Below are 17520 nucleotides of genomic sequence, written 5' to 3' on the forward strand. Positions count from 1 at the left end.
ACAACAAGATGTTCAACAGATCAATCAGGCAGACTACTTAAACGTCACAGATCACCGCCTAGCCCAGATAAGGCAACACACTGACAAGGACGAACGCCTACAGTCACTGAAGTCCATGGCTCTCGCAGGTTGGCCATACCTGAAAGAGGAGACACCTTTCACAGTGAGAGAATACTGGACCTTTCGAGATGAGATCAGCGTGCAAAATGGCATCTTGTTCAGAGGTCAGAAGGTCATTATTCCCAAATCACTACGTCCAGAGATGCTTACCCGCATACACTCCAGTCACGTTGGAGGTGATGCATGCTACCGCCAGGCTCGTGAAACATTATACTGGCCAAACATGCAAGCAGAAATTAAAGACTTTGTCAGCAACTGTACCACATGCAACGAGTACGCTCATGAACAGCAAAAGGAAACCATGATGTCACACGAACTGCCCACAAGGGCCTGGCAAATCGTCAGCATGGACTTATTCAGCCACAGACAAAAGGACTATCTTCTCATCGTTGATCACTACTCTGACTTTTGGGAAATTGAACTGCTCCCTGACGGTCATAAAGCGCTGCAAGGCGCAGTTTGCAAGGCAAGGTCAGCCTGACAAGGTAATCACAGACAATGGCCCACAATTCACTGCACAGTTCAAGCGTATCGCCTCAGAATGGGAGTTTGACCACGTGACCTCCTCTCCAAGACACCCAAAAGCAAATGGCAAGGCAGAATCAGCTGTCAAGATTGCAAAAAACCTGTTAAGCAAGGCCTTGCGCGACAGCAACGACCCATGGAAAGCGATCTTACAGTGGAGGAACACACCCACCGAAAACATGGACAGCAGCCCAGCACAACGCCTTCTATCCAGACGTCTGAAGACTACCATCCCCGTAGCTAACAAGCTACTTGAGCCCTGCGTCATGGTTGGCGTCACGGACAAACTGCGTCACAGAAAGCAGCTCGCTAAGTGCTTCTACGACCGGACTGCTCGAGACCTACCAGAGCTGGAGGTGGGTGAAACGATAAGGATGAAACCGCTGCCGGGAGACCACACAGGACTTTGGAGGCTGGGCACATGCCTGCAGAGAGTTGCACCACGTTCTTACCTGGTGGATGTTGGTGTCTCCCTCTATCGTCACAATCGGGTGGATCTGCGTGTAGCAGAGCAGACAAACCAGAACACGCCATACACTCAGCTAGATGAGCTGGATCACTGTCCAGGCCTAAGGGTAAGGGGTGCAGGATTGAGACATGGGCCAACTGAAGGTGAGGCTTCTACCCCACCAAGCTCTCCAGCTCGTGCCCCTAATCCTACCCCTGTCAGAGCCAATACTTACTCACGGGCTGTGCAAGCCACCAGACAGGCTTACTCTGTAAGCAAGGGACTGTTAACTTGCCCTCTATATTTTTTCTTAAATAATTAAATTGAAATTAAAAAAGGAAGATGACAACTGAAGTAAAAAAGAAAATGTAATGCTTTTTCTATTGCTATGACATGACTGTTAAAAATGTAATGTTATGCCTTTATGTTTGCACTTTCTATTGAAAAGGATGATGTTACGGAGTCTAGTTGATAGGTAATCGACTAGCCGGACTGTTCCCCGGACTCCAGTTGTAGGGATTTGTACAATGCACAAACAAGGCTATTGAACCTGACATTGGTGTCTGTCTTTATTCCTTTATCTAACATATCATACTGAAACAGCATCCTCCCACTACTTTGCTCTCTCTCTCTTTCTCTCGTGTGTGTCTAAATGTAATTCCGTTTTTATGACAGGGTCTATAAGCACATCTGTCCGTGTATCATCTCAGTAAGCTTTTTGTGCCATATACTAGAAATACATTTGTGTGTTTTTTTTATATACAGTTTGTAGTGGCACAACCGAGGGGGAGGTAAATGGGCCTGCCAATAAAAGAAAAGACCCTTCAAAGTGGAAAGGAGAGGTTGAGATGAGAAGGAGGATGGAGGGTAAATCCTACCTTGGCAAGGAAAAGATGATTGAGTTGACTATGGCAATTGATTACTTACAGTATTACTTACATGATTCTTACCTGAATACCTACCTTGATGTTTAATTCCATGCTAAAATGTGTCTGATTTGCGTACTAGTAACATGATTGATAGTGACATTGACAGTGGTGTAAAGTATTTAAGTAAAAATACTTTAAAGTACTACTTAAGCAGTTTTTTGGGGTATCTGTACTTTACTATTTATATTTTTGATTACTTTTACTTTTACTCCACTACATTCCTAAAGAAAATAATGTACTTTTTACTTCATACATTTTCCCTGAGTCCCAAAAGTACTTGTTACATTTTGAATGCTTAGCAGGAGAGAAACATTTTCCAATTCACGCACTTATCAAGAGAACATCCCTGGTCAACCCTACTTCCTCTGATCTGGCAGACTCACTAAATACTAATGCTTTGTTTGTAAATGATGTGTGTGCCCCTGGCTACTCGTAAATTTAAAACAAGAAAACCGTGCTGTCTGGTTTTCTTAATATCAGGAATGTGAAATGATTTATACTTTTACTTATACTTTTGATACTTAAGTGTATTTTAAACCAAACACTTTTAGACTTTTACTCAAGTTGTATTTTACTGGTGACTTTCACTTTTACTTTAGTTATTTTCTATCAAGGTATCTTTACCCTAGTATTTCGATATTGATTCTTGTTTGACTGTTGCAACACATACCTGATCCTTCTTTAGTTCATTCTGAGTGAAAAATGAAACATCACACTTGGTGTAAATCTTTTTAGTTGTCAAACACCATCACATGTATTTGAAATTATATTGGGAAATACATTTTCAGTAATGCTATTGAAAATATAAAATGATTCCAATGTCTCGTACCATTGACCTTTTTATGAAATTGATCACATTGATAGATTTTAAGTCAACTTTGAATAAGACTGTAATTGAAACTGTACAGTCTACAGACTTTGACAGTCTTATTTGGAGACTACCTGTGCAGGAGGACGTTTGCAGGATGGTGCTGGCAGGATTAAATAATAAATTAATGTCAAATCAATTGCACAAAGTTGTTGTCCTTTTTGTTTGCTGTCACAGTTTACCATAAGGTGTAAAAAAAAATGCAAACTAAATTTATAACTAGTACTTAAGTCGTTTTCTGACCGGATACTTTTTCTATACTTGAGTAGTTTCTTTTACTTGAATAAATTACAATCTAAGTAGCACTACTTTTCCTTAAGTACAGAATTTCAGTACTCTACCCACCTCTGCAAATTATACATAGCCTAACTATAAAATGTTGGCAAGCATCCACACCGAGGAAAGTTTATCGTTCTACAGTAGGCGTACATCTGTCAAACAACTGAGTACCCAAATCAGCTCATCAACTCAGCCAGGGAAACGAACAGTAGCCTATTATTGTTTTTTTTACACATTTTATTATGTGACAATGAAGCATAGCATACAAAATGTACCCTATTGGAATATAATTAAATAACAAGGGCCTATTGCAACCATCGATGGAACTAGATTATCGTCAGTTGATGTCCCGTTAAACCATCCATATGTGCTAAATTCACCCACAGCTGATCTCAATTGCAACCATTATTGGTCACCTCATTTACCGCTCCCTAAAAGATGTCAGTGTTTACCTTAGTCAGAGATCTGTAAAATTACGAGATGCTCATGTCTCTCCACTAACAATGGGAGTTGTTGTCCAAAAGGCAGGAAAGGAAGGCAGGCAATAAGTCTCTAGGTCTGCATGTTAAGCCCATATAAACGCATTGGGCTTATTCAGGACAGATTTTGTGCGAGAGTGAGCACTCTCACTCTGCCTCTTCCCCTCTGCCTTAGTCCTGCTTGCAACCAGTCTTTCAAGATATGTTCACCCTGTGATTGGTATTGTCATCAGAACAACCATCCTTTTTTGAACAGACTAAGGGTGATTTATCTATTTGACAAGTATTTGACAAAGGATTTCCTCTACTGTGGCTATTTACCCAACACTTTCTATGAATGGAAATATTGGTGTAACCTAGTAAGCCTACTGTGATTATTTTATTTGTTTGCTATTTATATTATCCAAACGTATCTGGTGTGTGTTTGGTCATTTCTTACCAATATCAGGGGTAAAATATCCCTGACTGTCCATATTTGAAATGTGTAACTAAAAAGTGTATCAGGGGGTTTGAGTTATTTGTGCCAGAAGGACTTGGGCCAGAATCAAACCCATGCTGACATGGTAGACCTATGTGCGCACTGAAGGCATCGCCACTAACCACTAGACCACCACAGGCCATGGTTGAACAAACCTTTGACAGCTCATTCGTAACCTTAGGATACAATTCACACTTGTATGTCACAGCCTACTTGAGACCAATATCTATTTTGTGTTATTAAGCTATATGTGTATGGCTGCATTTCAAATACATTTTTGTACGGTGCATTCGAAAGTATTCAGACCCCTTCCCTTTTTCCAAATTTTGTTACGTTACTGCCTTATTCTAAAATGTATTAAATGTTTGTTTTTCCTCATCAATATACACACAATACCCCATAATGACAAAGCAAAAACAGGTTTTTATAAATTTTTGCAAATGTATAAAATAAAAAAAAACGGATGCCTTATTTATATACGTTTTCAGATCTTTTGCTATGAGACTCGAAAATGAGATCAGGTGCATCCTGATCATCCTTGATATGTTTCTACAACTTGATTGGAGTCCACCTGTGGTAAAATCAGTTGATTGGACATGATTTTCAAAAGCACACAGCTGTCTACATAAGGTCCCACAGTTGACAGTGCGTGTCAAAGCAAAAAACCAAGCTTTTTGTTGAAGGAATTGTCTGTAGAGATCCAAGACAGGATTGTGTCAATGCAAAGATCTGTGGCACTGAAGGTCCCCATAAACATAGTGGCCTCCATTTTTAAATGGAAGAAGTTTGGAACCACTAAGACTCTTCCTTGAGCTGGCCTCCCCACCAAACTGAGCAATTGGGAGAGAAGGGCCTTGGTCAGGGAGGTGACCAAGAACCAGATGGTCACTCTGACATAGTTCCTCTGTGGAGATGGGAGAACCAATTAGTCCTTTATGGTAGAGTGGCCAGATGGAAGCCAATCCTCAGTAAAAGGCATGTGACAGGCACCTAAAGACTCTCAGACCATGAGAAACAAGATTCTCTGGTCTGATGAAACCAAGATTGAACTCTTTGGCCTGAATGCCAAGCGTTACGTCTGGAGGGAACCTGGTACCATCACTACTGTGAAGCATGGTGGTGGCAGCATCATGCTGTGGGGATGTTATTCAGCGGCAGGTACTGGGAGACTAGTCAGGATCGAGGGAAAGATGAATGGGGCAAAGTACAGAACGATCCTTGATGCGGAGTGCTCAGGACCTCAGACAGAAGGTTCACCTTCCAACAGAACAATGACCCTAAGCACACAGCCAAGACAACGCAGGAGTGCTTTGGGACAAGTCTCTGTCCTCGAGTGGCCCAGACTTGAACCCGATCGGACATCTCTGGAGAGACCTGAAAATAGCTGTGCAGCGACGCTCCCCATCCAACCTGACAGAGCTTGAGGATCTGCAGAGAAGAATGGGAGATGCTCCCCAAATATAGGTGTGCCAAGCTTGTAGTGTCATACCCAAGAAGACTCGAGGCTGTAATCGGTGCCACAGGTCCTTCACAAGCATTTCGCTACACTCGCAATAACATCTGCTAACCATGTGTATGTAACCAATTTTTTTTTTTTTAGTAAAGGTTCTGTTTACTTTTGTAATATTTCTGGGTTTTATTTGTAATAAATTTACTAACATTTCAAAAAATCTTTTGTGTGTAGTTTGATGAGGAAAAAACAATTTGATCAATTTTAGAATAAGGCCTTAACGTAACAAAATGTGGAAAAAGTGAAGGGGGTCTGAATACTTTCAGAATGCACTGTACATTTGAATGTTGCAGTAATAGGACCTAGGCCTAGCGTTTGAGCGAGTGAGAGAGAATATTATTTGATAGCAGGCCTGATCCCAATGACTCGACTACACCCGCATGGAGATAAAGAGAACTGATCATTTGTATGCAATCATGAGGCTCATTTGAATGTCCTGATGCAGCAGGATAATTCTCCACAAGAAAGAGTGATCATCTTATTATCCGACATCTGTATGTAAGCATTTAAAGCATGAAACAGTGGACTGTATGTCAAGCACATTCTAACGCAGCATTTCTCTTTCTCCACAGGCCTCCAGGTAAGAATGTTTGTACCAATGTCATCTGAAAACATGATATTAATCTTGTGTCGAGAGCCATTTGTCTACATTTGGATCAAAACATTTTGCCATCTTGATTTACACTGATGTGAATACTGTGTATGGTTAGTTCATTGTGTGTAACATGTTAACAGTTGTGCTGTTTTGGCTGTTGTAATTTAGAATGGAGATTCTCAGAGAGGAAGAATGGACAGGGGAAACTCACTGCCAAGTGTGCTGGCTGAGAAGGTCAGGACGTCTGCTGTTTGACATCCATTTCTGATCAGACTTGAAATGCTAGAAATGTGTTTTCCCTAATGTTGATCTGTTTTTCCACTATTCTTATAATTGCATAAGTACAATAAGCAGTCTTTAATGTCAGCTACAAACCTATCCATATCTTTACAATTCAGAAGGACATCTGTAGATACTGTACATTAATGTTTACATCCCAAATGGCACTCTTCCCTATATAGTGCACTAGTGGACTATGTAGGGAAAAGGGTGCCATTTGGGACACATCCAATGGCAAGCTTTGTGCTAACAGTATAAGCCTCTATAGATGCAGAGTTATGGCTTTGACCTTCCTTCTGAGATGGCTGACCAATTTTTCCATAGATATATCCATATGAAATGCTCCTAGTGACCCACAGGAGAAGGAATAAACTCCCACCAGGAGTAGACAGGATGAGACTGGAGGTAGGATCAGTACTCCCTTGCTTTATATCTCTAGAATAACTTAATTGTGCAAACCGCTGGCCATGTCGTTTAACACATTAGTTACAGTTAGGGTCTTGGGTGTAGGGGTGCCTCTAGTTGCTAATCTTTCTTCACTATTGGTTAAGGTTTGGATTGGGGGAGGGGAAGATGATGCTAGATCTGTACCTTGGGGAAACTTAACCCCAGAGCAGGTTTTGTGATGTGGAACATGTACAGGTAACTGCCAAAATAAAGAGAACACCAACATAGTGTCTTAATAAGTGGGCCACTACGAGCCAGAACAGCTTCGATGTATCTTGGCATAGATTCTACAAGTGATTAGAACGCTATTGGAGGGATGCAACACCTTTCTTCCAGGACAAATGCCATAATTTGGTGTTTTGTTGATGGTGGTGGAAAATACTGTCTCAAGGGCCACTCCAGAATCTTCCATAAGTGTTAAATTGGGATGAGATCTGGTGACTGAGAAGGCCATGGCATATGGTTTACATTATTTTCATGCTCATCAAACCATTCAGTGACCACCCATGCCCTGTGGATGGAGCCATTGTCATCCTATGGGGGCATAGCCATGGTAGACAAAATAATGTCCTGCCCAGCATTTTTTTTATACATAACCCTAAGTATGATGTGATGTTAATTGCTTAATTAGCTCAGGAACCACACCTGTGTGGAAGCACCTGCTTTCAAAATACTTTGTATCATCATTTACTTTTTACATTTTCATTATTTTGGCAGTTACCTGTAGATTGTGAAGTCTGTCTGATATATGATCTGGCCATCTCCTTTGTAGAGGCATCTGTCCATGGAAGAATTCCAGAATCTATTTGGGATGCCCATTGAGGAATTTGATCGCCTCTCCCTCTGGAAGCGGAATGACTTGAAGAAGAGGGTTTCCCTTTTTTAGTGAGGAGACCTACCTACACATCAAAAGCCACCACACTTCCTTGGGGAATTAGATAAACATAAACTGTCCAATGCAACAACCCAGGAAGGGAGATTAAATTAATGTCTGTCATATCTTTGCCAAATCGGATGCTTTGAATCCCCATTCCTTATATCAACTCTATAACAACTCTATAAAGGGTCAGAGCCTTCATATACTCTTGAATTGTAGTTGCAGCAGCAGAGAAGAAACCTAATAAGAGGACAGAGGCTTGGGCCAAGTAGAGATTTCATGAAGTCTTTGTATTTGGTCCGTACTGACAGGCCCACCAATAGAGTTAGATTGGACTGCCCACATATATACTTACAGTAAGCTGTTTTACTGCTAATCAAAGTTATGGATGGCTAATTCTCAGTTACTAGAGCACTGCCACATGTGAAGCCATATCGATTTATTAATTAAACCACAAATACCAATAAAATATTTTCGTTTATAGAATTGGAGCACTAGATGGATGCCTCAATTTCAATACACCTTGAAAAATTCCCTATTTCAAAATACAAACATTGCACTAAGCTGAATAGTCCACTTATTTTTTTAAATAAATAACCATTTGAAGTGTAAATCAATAATTTGTAAATCAATAGTTAAAGTTTTTTAAGGTGTGCTGGTTTAGAGACTATTGTGTCCCAAATGGTACTTTATTCTCATGTAGTACAAACCTTTTGACCAGTGCCCAAGGGGCTCCCATAAGGCTCTGGTCAAAAGTAGTGAACTACATAGTGAATAGGGTGCCATTTGTGATGCACACTCTGGTCAAAAGTAGTGAACTACATAGTGAATAGGGTGCCATTTGTGATGCACAATACAATCTGTCAGACTCAGTCACTCTACACATCAGGTGTAGATTTATAGAACATAAAACCTTACCTCCAAGATGTCTGCATCTTAACCCTATCCAGACATACAAACATACAAATTATCAAAATCATCCACGACTTATAGCCAATATAGGTTTCTTACTGAATGATTGTCTAAATAGTACATATTGCCCACTTGAAAAAAAGTGTGCTCTTATTATTTTACTACTGGTATGTTGGATGAAGTGCAGTTTTCCTGTTTTAAAAGGTGAGAACATTAAGGAGTATTCATAGGCTAAGTTAGCTTCAAAATCTTGTTGGACACTTACCTTTACAACACTGGCCACTGATCTGTTTATATATATCAAGTTTGTACACCACTCCAGAAGGGTTTTAGACATGTTGCTTTTGTGACCAAATAATGTACAGCAATTTTTTATTAGAAAAAAAAATCCTTTCATGTATCGATACAAGAATGTAGGGTAAATAAACACATTCATCATTAAAAAGAAGGAAGATAACCACCTCCCTTACAAATGCACTACATTGGAATGAGGACAGGAGGACAATGGACTAGAAGGGTCACCACTGGGGGAACAGAAGGAGTTGAGAGCAAGAGACACAAGGGGCTGCTTCCTGTGTTCCGCTATGACCACATCAACCTCCATATTGGACTGAAGCAGTGGCCGGGTGGAGGTGTGGCCTCTTATACCCCCTAACTGACAATGTCATGGCACAAAAAAACAAATCTTTGAGTCCTTTAGCCTACATCCATCCGAGGCCAGCCTTTCTGTCCACTTTCCCTGTGCCTTGAATGCTACAGTCGAGTTCTTCCCAAATGGCACCCTATTTGGTATATAGTGCACTACTTTTGACCAGGGCCAATAGGACTCTGGTCAAAAGTAGTGCACTATTTAGGTGCACTATAAGTAGTGCACTATATATTGTGCCATTTGGTACATAGTTACAGTGTGGAGCCTGTTAAGGTCCTGGTCAGGCCTCACTCCAGTCATTTTTCTTATCATCAGGTGAGGTGGTAGCAAAGACACTGTCACAAAATGTTTTGAGTTGGCACACATCTGATGTGCCTCTAGAGCCCCAACTAGGGATGTATGAAAGTCAACCATGGAGCATCAGTGTATTCTATCTAAGAACATTTTTGAGTGGTCATTGCACATATCCACTTTGTGACTGCTTTGCTTTTGGTTTTAGTTCTGCCTGTGTTTTTTGAAAGACAAGGGGCCCGGAAGGATTGCATTATGAACAAGCCCTTGAGCTGGAAACTGTTCACTCGATGGTGAGGGTAATAGACAATCTTCTAGATTCCATGCTCCAGTATATAATATTGATGACATTATCTTTACCAGTGTGATACTGAGGATACACCCTATTCATAATGCTTTCAAATGCTCTCACTGTATCAAGCATGGTAGTTAAGACATTGTCACAGTATCATCTAAGCTTATCTTCATGCTTTGTATGTGAAAGTGGGCTGGGGAAACATTTAAGGAAATATTGAGTTAGAGTGATTGGTTTGTACCTCACTTCCTAGGTTTTTTGAATCTGTAAGTCATTAAAATACTGAGTTTTTTTAATGTAGTTTTAGATTAACCTGATTTGATAACTAATATAATGACAAAAGTGTATATGATTGATTAGTACCATTGCAAGATTGAGCTCAGATATTGTACATTGTTTTGTGTATTCTGATGCAACTAGGGTGCAAAACATACACAGCAATGAATGCACACAAGCATATTTTCTCATTTAAACTAAGGTGAAAGAGGACTGAAATGATCAATGGTGAGTGGAAATAAAATGCATTTTTTGGTTTGAGGAAAATGTATTTTCCATCTTTGTGTAGGCTATATATTGTTGGTCGTTGGCATCTCCAGTAAGGGTGATTGAAACATTTTTGCTATGTCTGGCCTTAACTTAAAAGGAGAGTTTACCCAAATTACAAAATTACATGAATGTCCTTACCCTGTAAGCAGTCTATGGACAATGTATGACAGTAATCCATGCTTTGGTTTTGTTTACCTGGCCACTGTTTCAAATACTAACTTTGTAGCATTCGTGGCACATATCCAATGGAAGTCAATGGGAAAAATATTCACGTTTTCACACTTCATGTCCAAATCATCCTAAAGTATTATATAAAAATATTTTTGTACCTCAATTAAGTTACTTAGCAATGATTTGGACATGAAGTGTGAAAATGCTTATGTTGTTCCCATGGACTTTTATTGGATTTATGCCACAAATGCACAAAAGAAAACAGGTAAACAAAACCAAACCAAAGCGAGGATTGCTGTAATACCTTGTCCATAGAATGCTTACAGGATAAGGAAACCAATATGTAATTTTGTCATTTGGGTGAACTATCCATTTATCTTTACTTAGCACACACGGGTCATGCCCATAGGGGGCACCTGCCCCCTCAGATTTGTAATTAGCCACTAGCCACCTATACATTTTATGAAGTTGGCTTTAGCTAGCCCAGATAGATTCCCAATCTTCCAACCTCATAACTAGGTACCAATAAGCCATTTCAGGCCATCAATAAAGTTAGAGTAGATTGCTTGTCTAACTATTTTAGCTGGCAAAAGTGGTAGACTTTAGAAAAGCAATCAAGCACTAAATGTACTGAATAAGCATAACCTTCCTTTCAATCTTTTTACCCAGATTTTAGCAGAGATGTAGAGAAGCATATCCCCCCCCCAAAAAAAAAACAGTCAGGAGGATACAGACAGCTCAAGAGGGATGCTTAGAAATGTAGAACAATACATATATTTTTGACATAGAATTAAGCATAATGATTATCGCTCTAGATTGCAGGGAAAGCTATTTCAGGTGTTTGAAAAATGCTAAATTCTCCAACTTCAGGATATCATCCTCTAGCCATCCTCACATACTTTGTGCTCCCTCAGATTTTGGGGGTGCATGACCCACCCATCACACACATACACACACACACACACGCCAGTGGTCCTCCGCCCCCTAGTGGTCGCTTTATGTAGATTTTTTTTTTGCAATAGTGAGAAGGGGAGTGACTTTTCTTATGGTTTTTGCTGGTCGACGAGTTGAGCTGGAGTTTCACTGTTGACTAGCCTAGTCTCATCACCTCAACCTATAGAACCTCAAGCTAAAATATTCTCGCCGGAGAGAACTGTGGCTCATATTGGACACAGCTATGATATCGGGGGAAAAATAAACTTCCCAGGGACGCTTTGAGCATTTCCAGGGATGGACAAACAAAAAGGTAGGCTGAACATCAGTGGGATGCAAGGGGACTATCCATTTATTCAATAAATACAGACAGCAATACCTAACCATGGGCATTCATTGCACCGATTTGTTTTTGTTAAGTAGGCTACCAGGATACGTCACACGGCATACTTCATTGTATGAGGTTTAAACGTTCTAGTAAATTCTCTTCCAAGCTGTATTCATTTTGATCAACATCTAGCCTACCTGACATGACTTAGGGGCTATCACTTTCTTAGTATATGCATTACCATTAGGTATTCAAGTAGGTTAACTGATTGGGATATAACGCAGGCTACTAGCCTATATATTACTATGATATTACATAAATGCATATACATTTTTTTCCACGTTGTGGCATTTTCTTTGCGCGCAACAGTGCAGCCGCAATGCTACAAAATGTAGCGAAGAGAAATGTGAAAGTAGAGCCCTGCTCTTCCTGTTTAACATGAGTGCGCACCACCTGCTTAATTAGGCCAACAGTTAATAATCAGTCCATGAATTTAGCTATTTGGAATTTAGTGACACTGGACTCATTGGCTAATGCAGGAAGTTTTATTGACGCCATGGAAGTCCAAAAAAAGAGCTCATGTGAGTGGCCTTGAGTCCATCGTGTTTTTCAGTGAGATAATGTGACTCGGTGGTTTCTATCATGGAATAGCGGAAGAAAAGCAATCGGAAATACCCTACTCTGTTTTCCCAACAACTACGAAATCTCCAGAGAGAAAAACCAGTAGGATTGTTTATTTTAAGGGTAAAGTCTGGCCCATTTAAATTCTCAAGGAGTTAAAGGAGTTCTCAGAAGCACTGAAGCAACTTATTTTACCTTGAATTAACAGGCTTTTTATTTAGCTTTCAGTGCTCCAAAACTCACCCTGTTTGGAAACAAAATTACATCATGGATAATATTACATCCTGACCAGACACATGGCCTGCATCTCTTTCACTGCTCCACAAATGCTAATCAGAGCAGCTTTTTCTCTTCACCGCTTTCCTTCTACCCAATTGCTGTCATTATCTGGTCACCACTGGATGAAAAGGAAAACAAGCGCAGGCTCTCCACCCAAAACAGACAAGCTGCAAGACACACTCACCCACTCACATTCTGTCTTCTCTCTGTCCCTCTCTCTCTCGCACACACAAATTGCATTTGGGTGGCATTAAACACTTCAGCCTTTCTTCAGTCTTGACCAGAAATAGACTTTACCCATGAAATTCAACATTCACACACCTTGAGTGAATTGTTCTTAAGGTAGGTGATTGTGTACAGCTTAAAGCCATCATGCCAAAGCTGACAGTCTGTCAGCCATTACCCCATAGCCACAGATTGTATATATTGCTGATCTCAGTTTTGATCATGTGTACATATGTGTGGCAAACACACAGCAACTTCAAAGGCTGCAGTGCCAAGCCCATAGCAGCCCAGGAACAGGATGTTGTGTTGATGGTAGGATAGAGACCTCTTTAATTTAGGAGATCAACATTCCTCATTAAGACACATCTACTTTTCACCATCTTGCCGCTTCTAAAGAGCACGCATACACACACACACACCTCAACCCACCGACCCCATTACAGAGTCCCTCATTTAGAGACTAGGCACAACAGAGCAGGAACTCTTCTGTCACCATTGAAGACTTTTCATAGCTTTACATCAACAACACATGAATGTCCTACCATAGCTTTAGCCCAGGCATAGTCATTGCGTGTAATCAAAAATAATGTGTTGTGTTTTACTCAGTCAGCTGAATGTGCCGCTTAGTTCATAGAACCTTGGTTATGTGAGTAACCCCAGAGTAGCCTTATTAGCGGCTGGGACAAACAAAGCGGGAAAAGTGGATTATAGCGCTTCTGGCGCATCTCAAAATTGTTTCCTTCCTATGAATTTGGCTCTGGAATTTAAGGAGCTATTAGCAACTATAACCACATCCCTGAAAGCCAGGACTCTCAGGAACACGTACATGTCTTCTGTTTCCACCTACGACACACGCTGTGCAGAGTAACTGAGGGAAATTAACTGATTCTCCACAAACGATCATAAATAAGATGGTTTGATGATCATCCCTGATGTTTTTCTGAACTTTCCAATAGATTTCTGATGTATTTCAATCACTCCAAACCAAACTTCCTTCAGACACAAATTTGCCATTACCTGATTTGACACACAACCGGATAAAAGTTTTAGAACACCTACTAATTCAAGTTTTTTTTTTAATTGCACTATTTTCTACATTGTAGAACAATGGTGAAGACGTCAAAACTATGAAATAACATATGGAATCATGCAGTAACCAAAAAAGTGTTAAACAAATCAAAATATATTTTATATTTGTCACGCCCTGACCTTAGAGATCCCTGTTTATTCTCTATATTTTGGTTAGGTCAGGGTGTGACTAGGGTGGGTACTCTAGTTTTTGTATATCTATGTTTCCTTTTTCATTTTTGGCCTAGTATGGTTCCCAATCAGAGGCAGCTGTCTATCGTTGTCTCTGATTGGGGATCATACTTAGGCAGCCCTTTTTCCCACCTTCAGTTGTGGGATCTTGTCTTTATTTGGTTGCATGTATTTTCTCACGACAAAGCTTTTCGTTCATTGTATTGTTCATTGTTTTTTTTGCTGGTTTACATTTGAATAAAATATGATGAATTCAAATCAAGCTGCGCCTTGGTCTACCCTTAACGACGAACGTTACAATATTTGAGATTATTCAAATAGCCACCCTTTGTCTTGATGACAGCTTTGCACACTCTTGGCATTCTCTCAAACAGCTTCACCTAGGTGTTCTAAAACTTTTGACCGGTAGTGTATCTTGTGCTATAACTTTGATTGAAATAATGGCAATAAGGTCAAATTCTAAAGATTCATCAAATTATATTGCACATTTGTTTTTGATACCCAATTGTCCTAAAATAGAGAATTGGATAATGAAATAGCTTGATGGTCCATGTTAATAGAATCTTAAATATCATGTATAAACCCATTTAATATAACGTCTGAGTCAATTTGACTTTGTGACCCCCCCAGACCCCGTTCTTTGAATGGTATGGCAGGTCGCCCAGTGATTTTGCTTTACAAAAGTGATCCCCTCAGAAATTTTTGTGACTACCACTGCTTTAGTCCCTTATTTTACATTGTGGAGTGGAGGTCTCAAGCATTTTTAAATGTGGAAAATGCTACCAGTTTAAAGCAGCATTAGTTTTGTAAATATATAGTTGAAAAGCTCCCACTTGAAAACATGACTTATGTATAATGAACTTCAAAGTCCACCGATTTAGCATATTCTGTCAATGGTCTCTCTGTGTGGTTTGAAATGAATGGTCACCTACTTTGAAGACCAGAAACAACAGGGCCAGTGATCTCAATGCAAATTAAATAAGTTTTCCTCAAGCCTTGTACACCTCTGGGATGGTTTCAGTGAACAATCCTTCAGGGCCTGTATTTATAGTGGGAGTGCTGATCTAGGAACAGTTTGGCCTTTTAGATCATAATATATATGATTACATGGATAAGGGGGAACTGATTTTAGATCAGCACTCCTATTCAGATACTTTCTGAATACTGGCCCATGTTTCCCCTTCCAAAAAACACCACATTTGAAAATAACGTGGTTTTCAGACACGTGTGTAGTTTCATGTGTGTTTTTCCCTCTTCTGAAGATGTGTGATGTGTATGATGACATAGTGCACAGAAAAAAACCTTTTGCGGTTAAATTCCCATGTACTGAATAAAACATACAAGTTAAATGGGTTTCCATGACCTTTTCAACTATACTGATGGTTTTCTCACAAAAATACATGTTCTTTTTTCCATCAGGCCTGTCATGAAATGTTTTATCCAAAGTATTTTACTCACGTAAAAAGGTTGGAAATGTGGTTACTACAAAAAAAAATTGCATCACTATTATTCTACAATGTAGAAAATAGTCAAAATAAAGAAAAACCCTTGAATGAGTAGATGTTCTAAAATCTTTGACCGGTAGTGTATACAGAACAGAATGAGGTATAAACAAACAATATTTATTGAATATAATATTTTCTATAGAATCTTAAGATAAGTGAATATTAACATTAACATAAATAAGAAATTGTGTTAAATATAAATGTAGAAAATAATAAAATAACACTGAGCTTTGGCTCTGCTGCCTGGTAATGATGCACCGATATGACATTTTTGGCCGATACCGATATCCAATATTTTCCTTGCAAAAAAAAAAACGATACCAATAACCGATATTAAACAGTTTTGCGGCCTTTTAAAGCATTCTATTACAGTTAAATAGTTAACACACACACATGGACTCAACGGTCTAAGGCATTGCATCTCAGTGCAAGAGGTGTCAATACAGTCCCTGGTTCAAATCCAGGCTGTATCACATCCGGCCGTGATTGGAAGTGCCATAGGTGGCACACAATTGGCCCAGCATCGTCCTGGTTTGGCCGGGGTAGGCCGTCATTGTAAATAAGAATTTGTTCTTAACTGACTTTCCAAGTTAAATAAAGGTTACACACACACCACACTGACCAAAAAGTTATTTTGTTGGCATTTACATATGTCCCCATTACCAGTCTAACATAATCAAAACCTATTTCTTTCACTTACTTGCTGTGCTGTTTCATTGTTCATTTGTTCAGTCGTTTCATTCTTAACCAGGATTTCTATGGAAAGCCGTTTGGGTCTTTGTATTTCAAAAAAGGTACATGTGAAATTGTTGACCAATCTTGTTGACCAATCAGGACCTGAATATGACTGCACGTCACATAATAATTTAACCCGTTCATAATATTTTTACGTAGTTATTACAGATTGACGACACTATCACTCGTATTTCATATGTCACAGCGATTCACCGATACGTATGCTATGATACTGGTAAAGTTGAATTGCGCACCTACAGTGCTGGTCATAAAAAAAGCTAGCTAGTTCATGGATGCAAACAATTCTCTTCCCTAAAAGCATAGCAACTATATAGCTAGGTGTCATCATCTAAAATAACCTTAATTTATAAGACAGTTCTTATTTGATTAATGGTAGTTGGACCCATCTATGTGAAGCTAGCAACAATAAGGATTAGCCACAATAGTGGACTTTGCGGTTAGTCTACAAAATAAAAGTATGTCATTGACACAGATGCAAATGAATAGAAATATTAGATTTATGCCATAACTGAATAGATTATGCAAAACGAGGTTGGAATGTTGTTATATAAAATCAACAAAAGATAACAATTAGTTCATTTGACAAAAATCCGTTGAAATCAATTTGGATGTTTTGTACTTGTAGAATTGCACTGGGGGCATACTTATTTCACTGTACAACCTTACCTTTGGATTGTGAATCAATGACATGGGGTATTAGTCTACTCAGTGACACCCAGAGAACATTAGCATTGTAGCTCTTATTGCGGGACTGTGTATTGAGCCATATTTATTGCCAACCTATGTGTATTGAACACTATTCCTGAGGAAATACAATACTGCGTGGATCTTTTGGAGTCTGATACCTCTGAGGAGGATGTTAGGAAAAAATATATTGGGTATTGAGTAGACTGTTACCCCATTTCATTGATCCCA

The 17520-nt window shown here is 39.5% G+C and overlaps 2 protein-coding genes across 7 annotated transcripts in view; both read left to right on the plus strand.

Annotated features, from left to right (window-relative positions):
- The window catches only part of LOC115111991 (dematin), a 294338-nt gene extending 283814 nt beyond the window's left edge, over window positions 1-10524 (plus strand). For 3 of the 5 annotated variants that reach the window (XM_065011780.1, XM_065011778.1, XM_065011779.1), the window contains one exon: window positions 6209-6428. In XM_065011780.1, the coding sequence (XP_064867852.1) occupies window positions 6209-6324 (116 nt within the window). In that variant the 3' untranslated portion in view covers window positions 6325-6428. Of the gene's footprint in view, window positions 1-1858; window positions 3030-6208; window positions 6466-6834; window positions 6916-7729 lie in introns of those variants that run through there. The other 2 variants (XM_029638606.2, XM_029638609.2) reach the window with 2 other exon arrangements.
- Window positions 10525-11047: 523 nt separating this feature from the next.
- Window positions 11048-17520, plus strand: part of si:dkey-220o5.5 (actin filament-associated protein 1-like 2) — a 117069-nt gene continuing 110596 nt past the window's right edge. The window contains exon 1 of one of the 2 annotated variants that reach the window (XM_029638603.1): window positions 11048-11944. In XM_029638603.1, the coding sequence (XP_029494463.1) occupies window positions 11929-11944 (16 nt within the window). In that variant the 5' untranslated portion in view covers window positions 11048-11928. The remainder of the gene's footprint in view (window positions 11945-17520) is intronic. The other variant, XM_065011777.1, reaches the window with a different exon arrangement.

The sequence above is a fragment of the Oncorhynchus nerka genome, linkage group LG27 (assembly GCF_034236695.1).
Source record: "Oncorhynchus nerka isolate Pitt River linkage group LG27, Oner_Uvic_2.0, whole genome shotgun sequence".
Taxonomy (NCBI): domain Eukaryota; kingdom Metazoa; phylum Chordata; class Actinopteri; order Salmoniformes; family Salmonidae; genus Oncorhynchus; species Oncorhynchus nerka.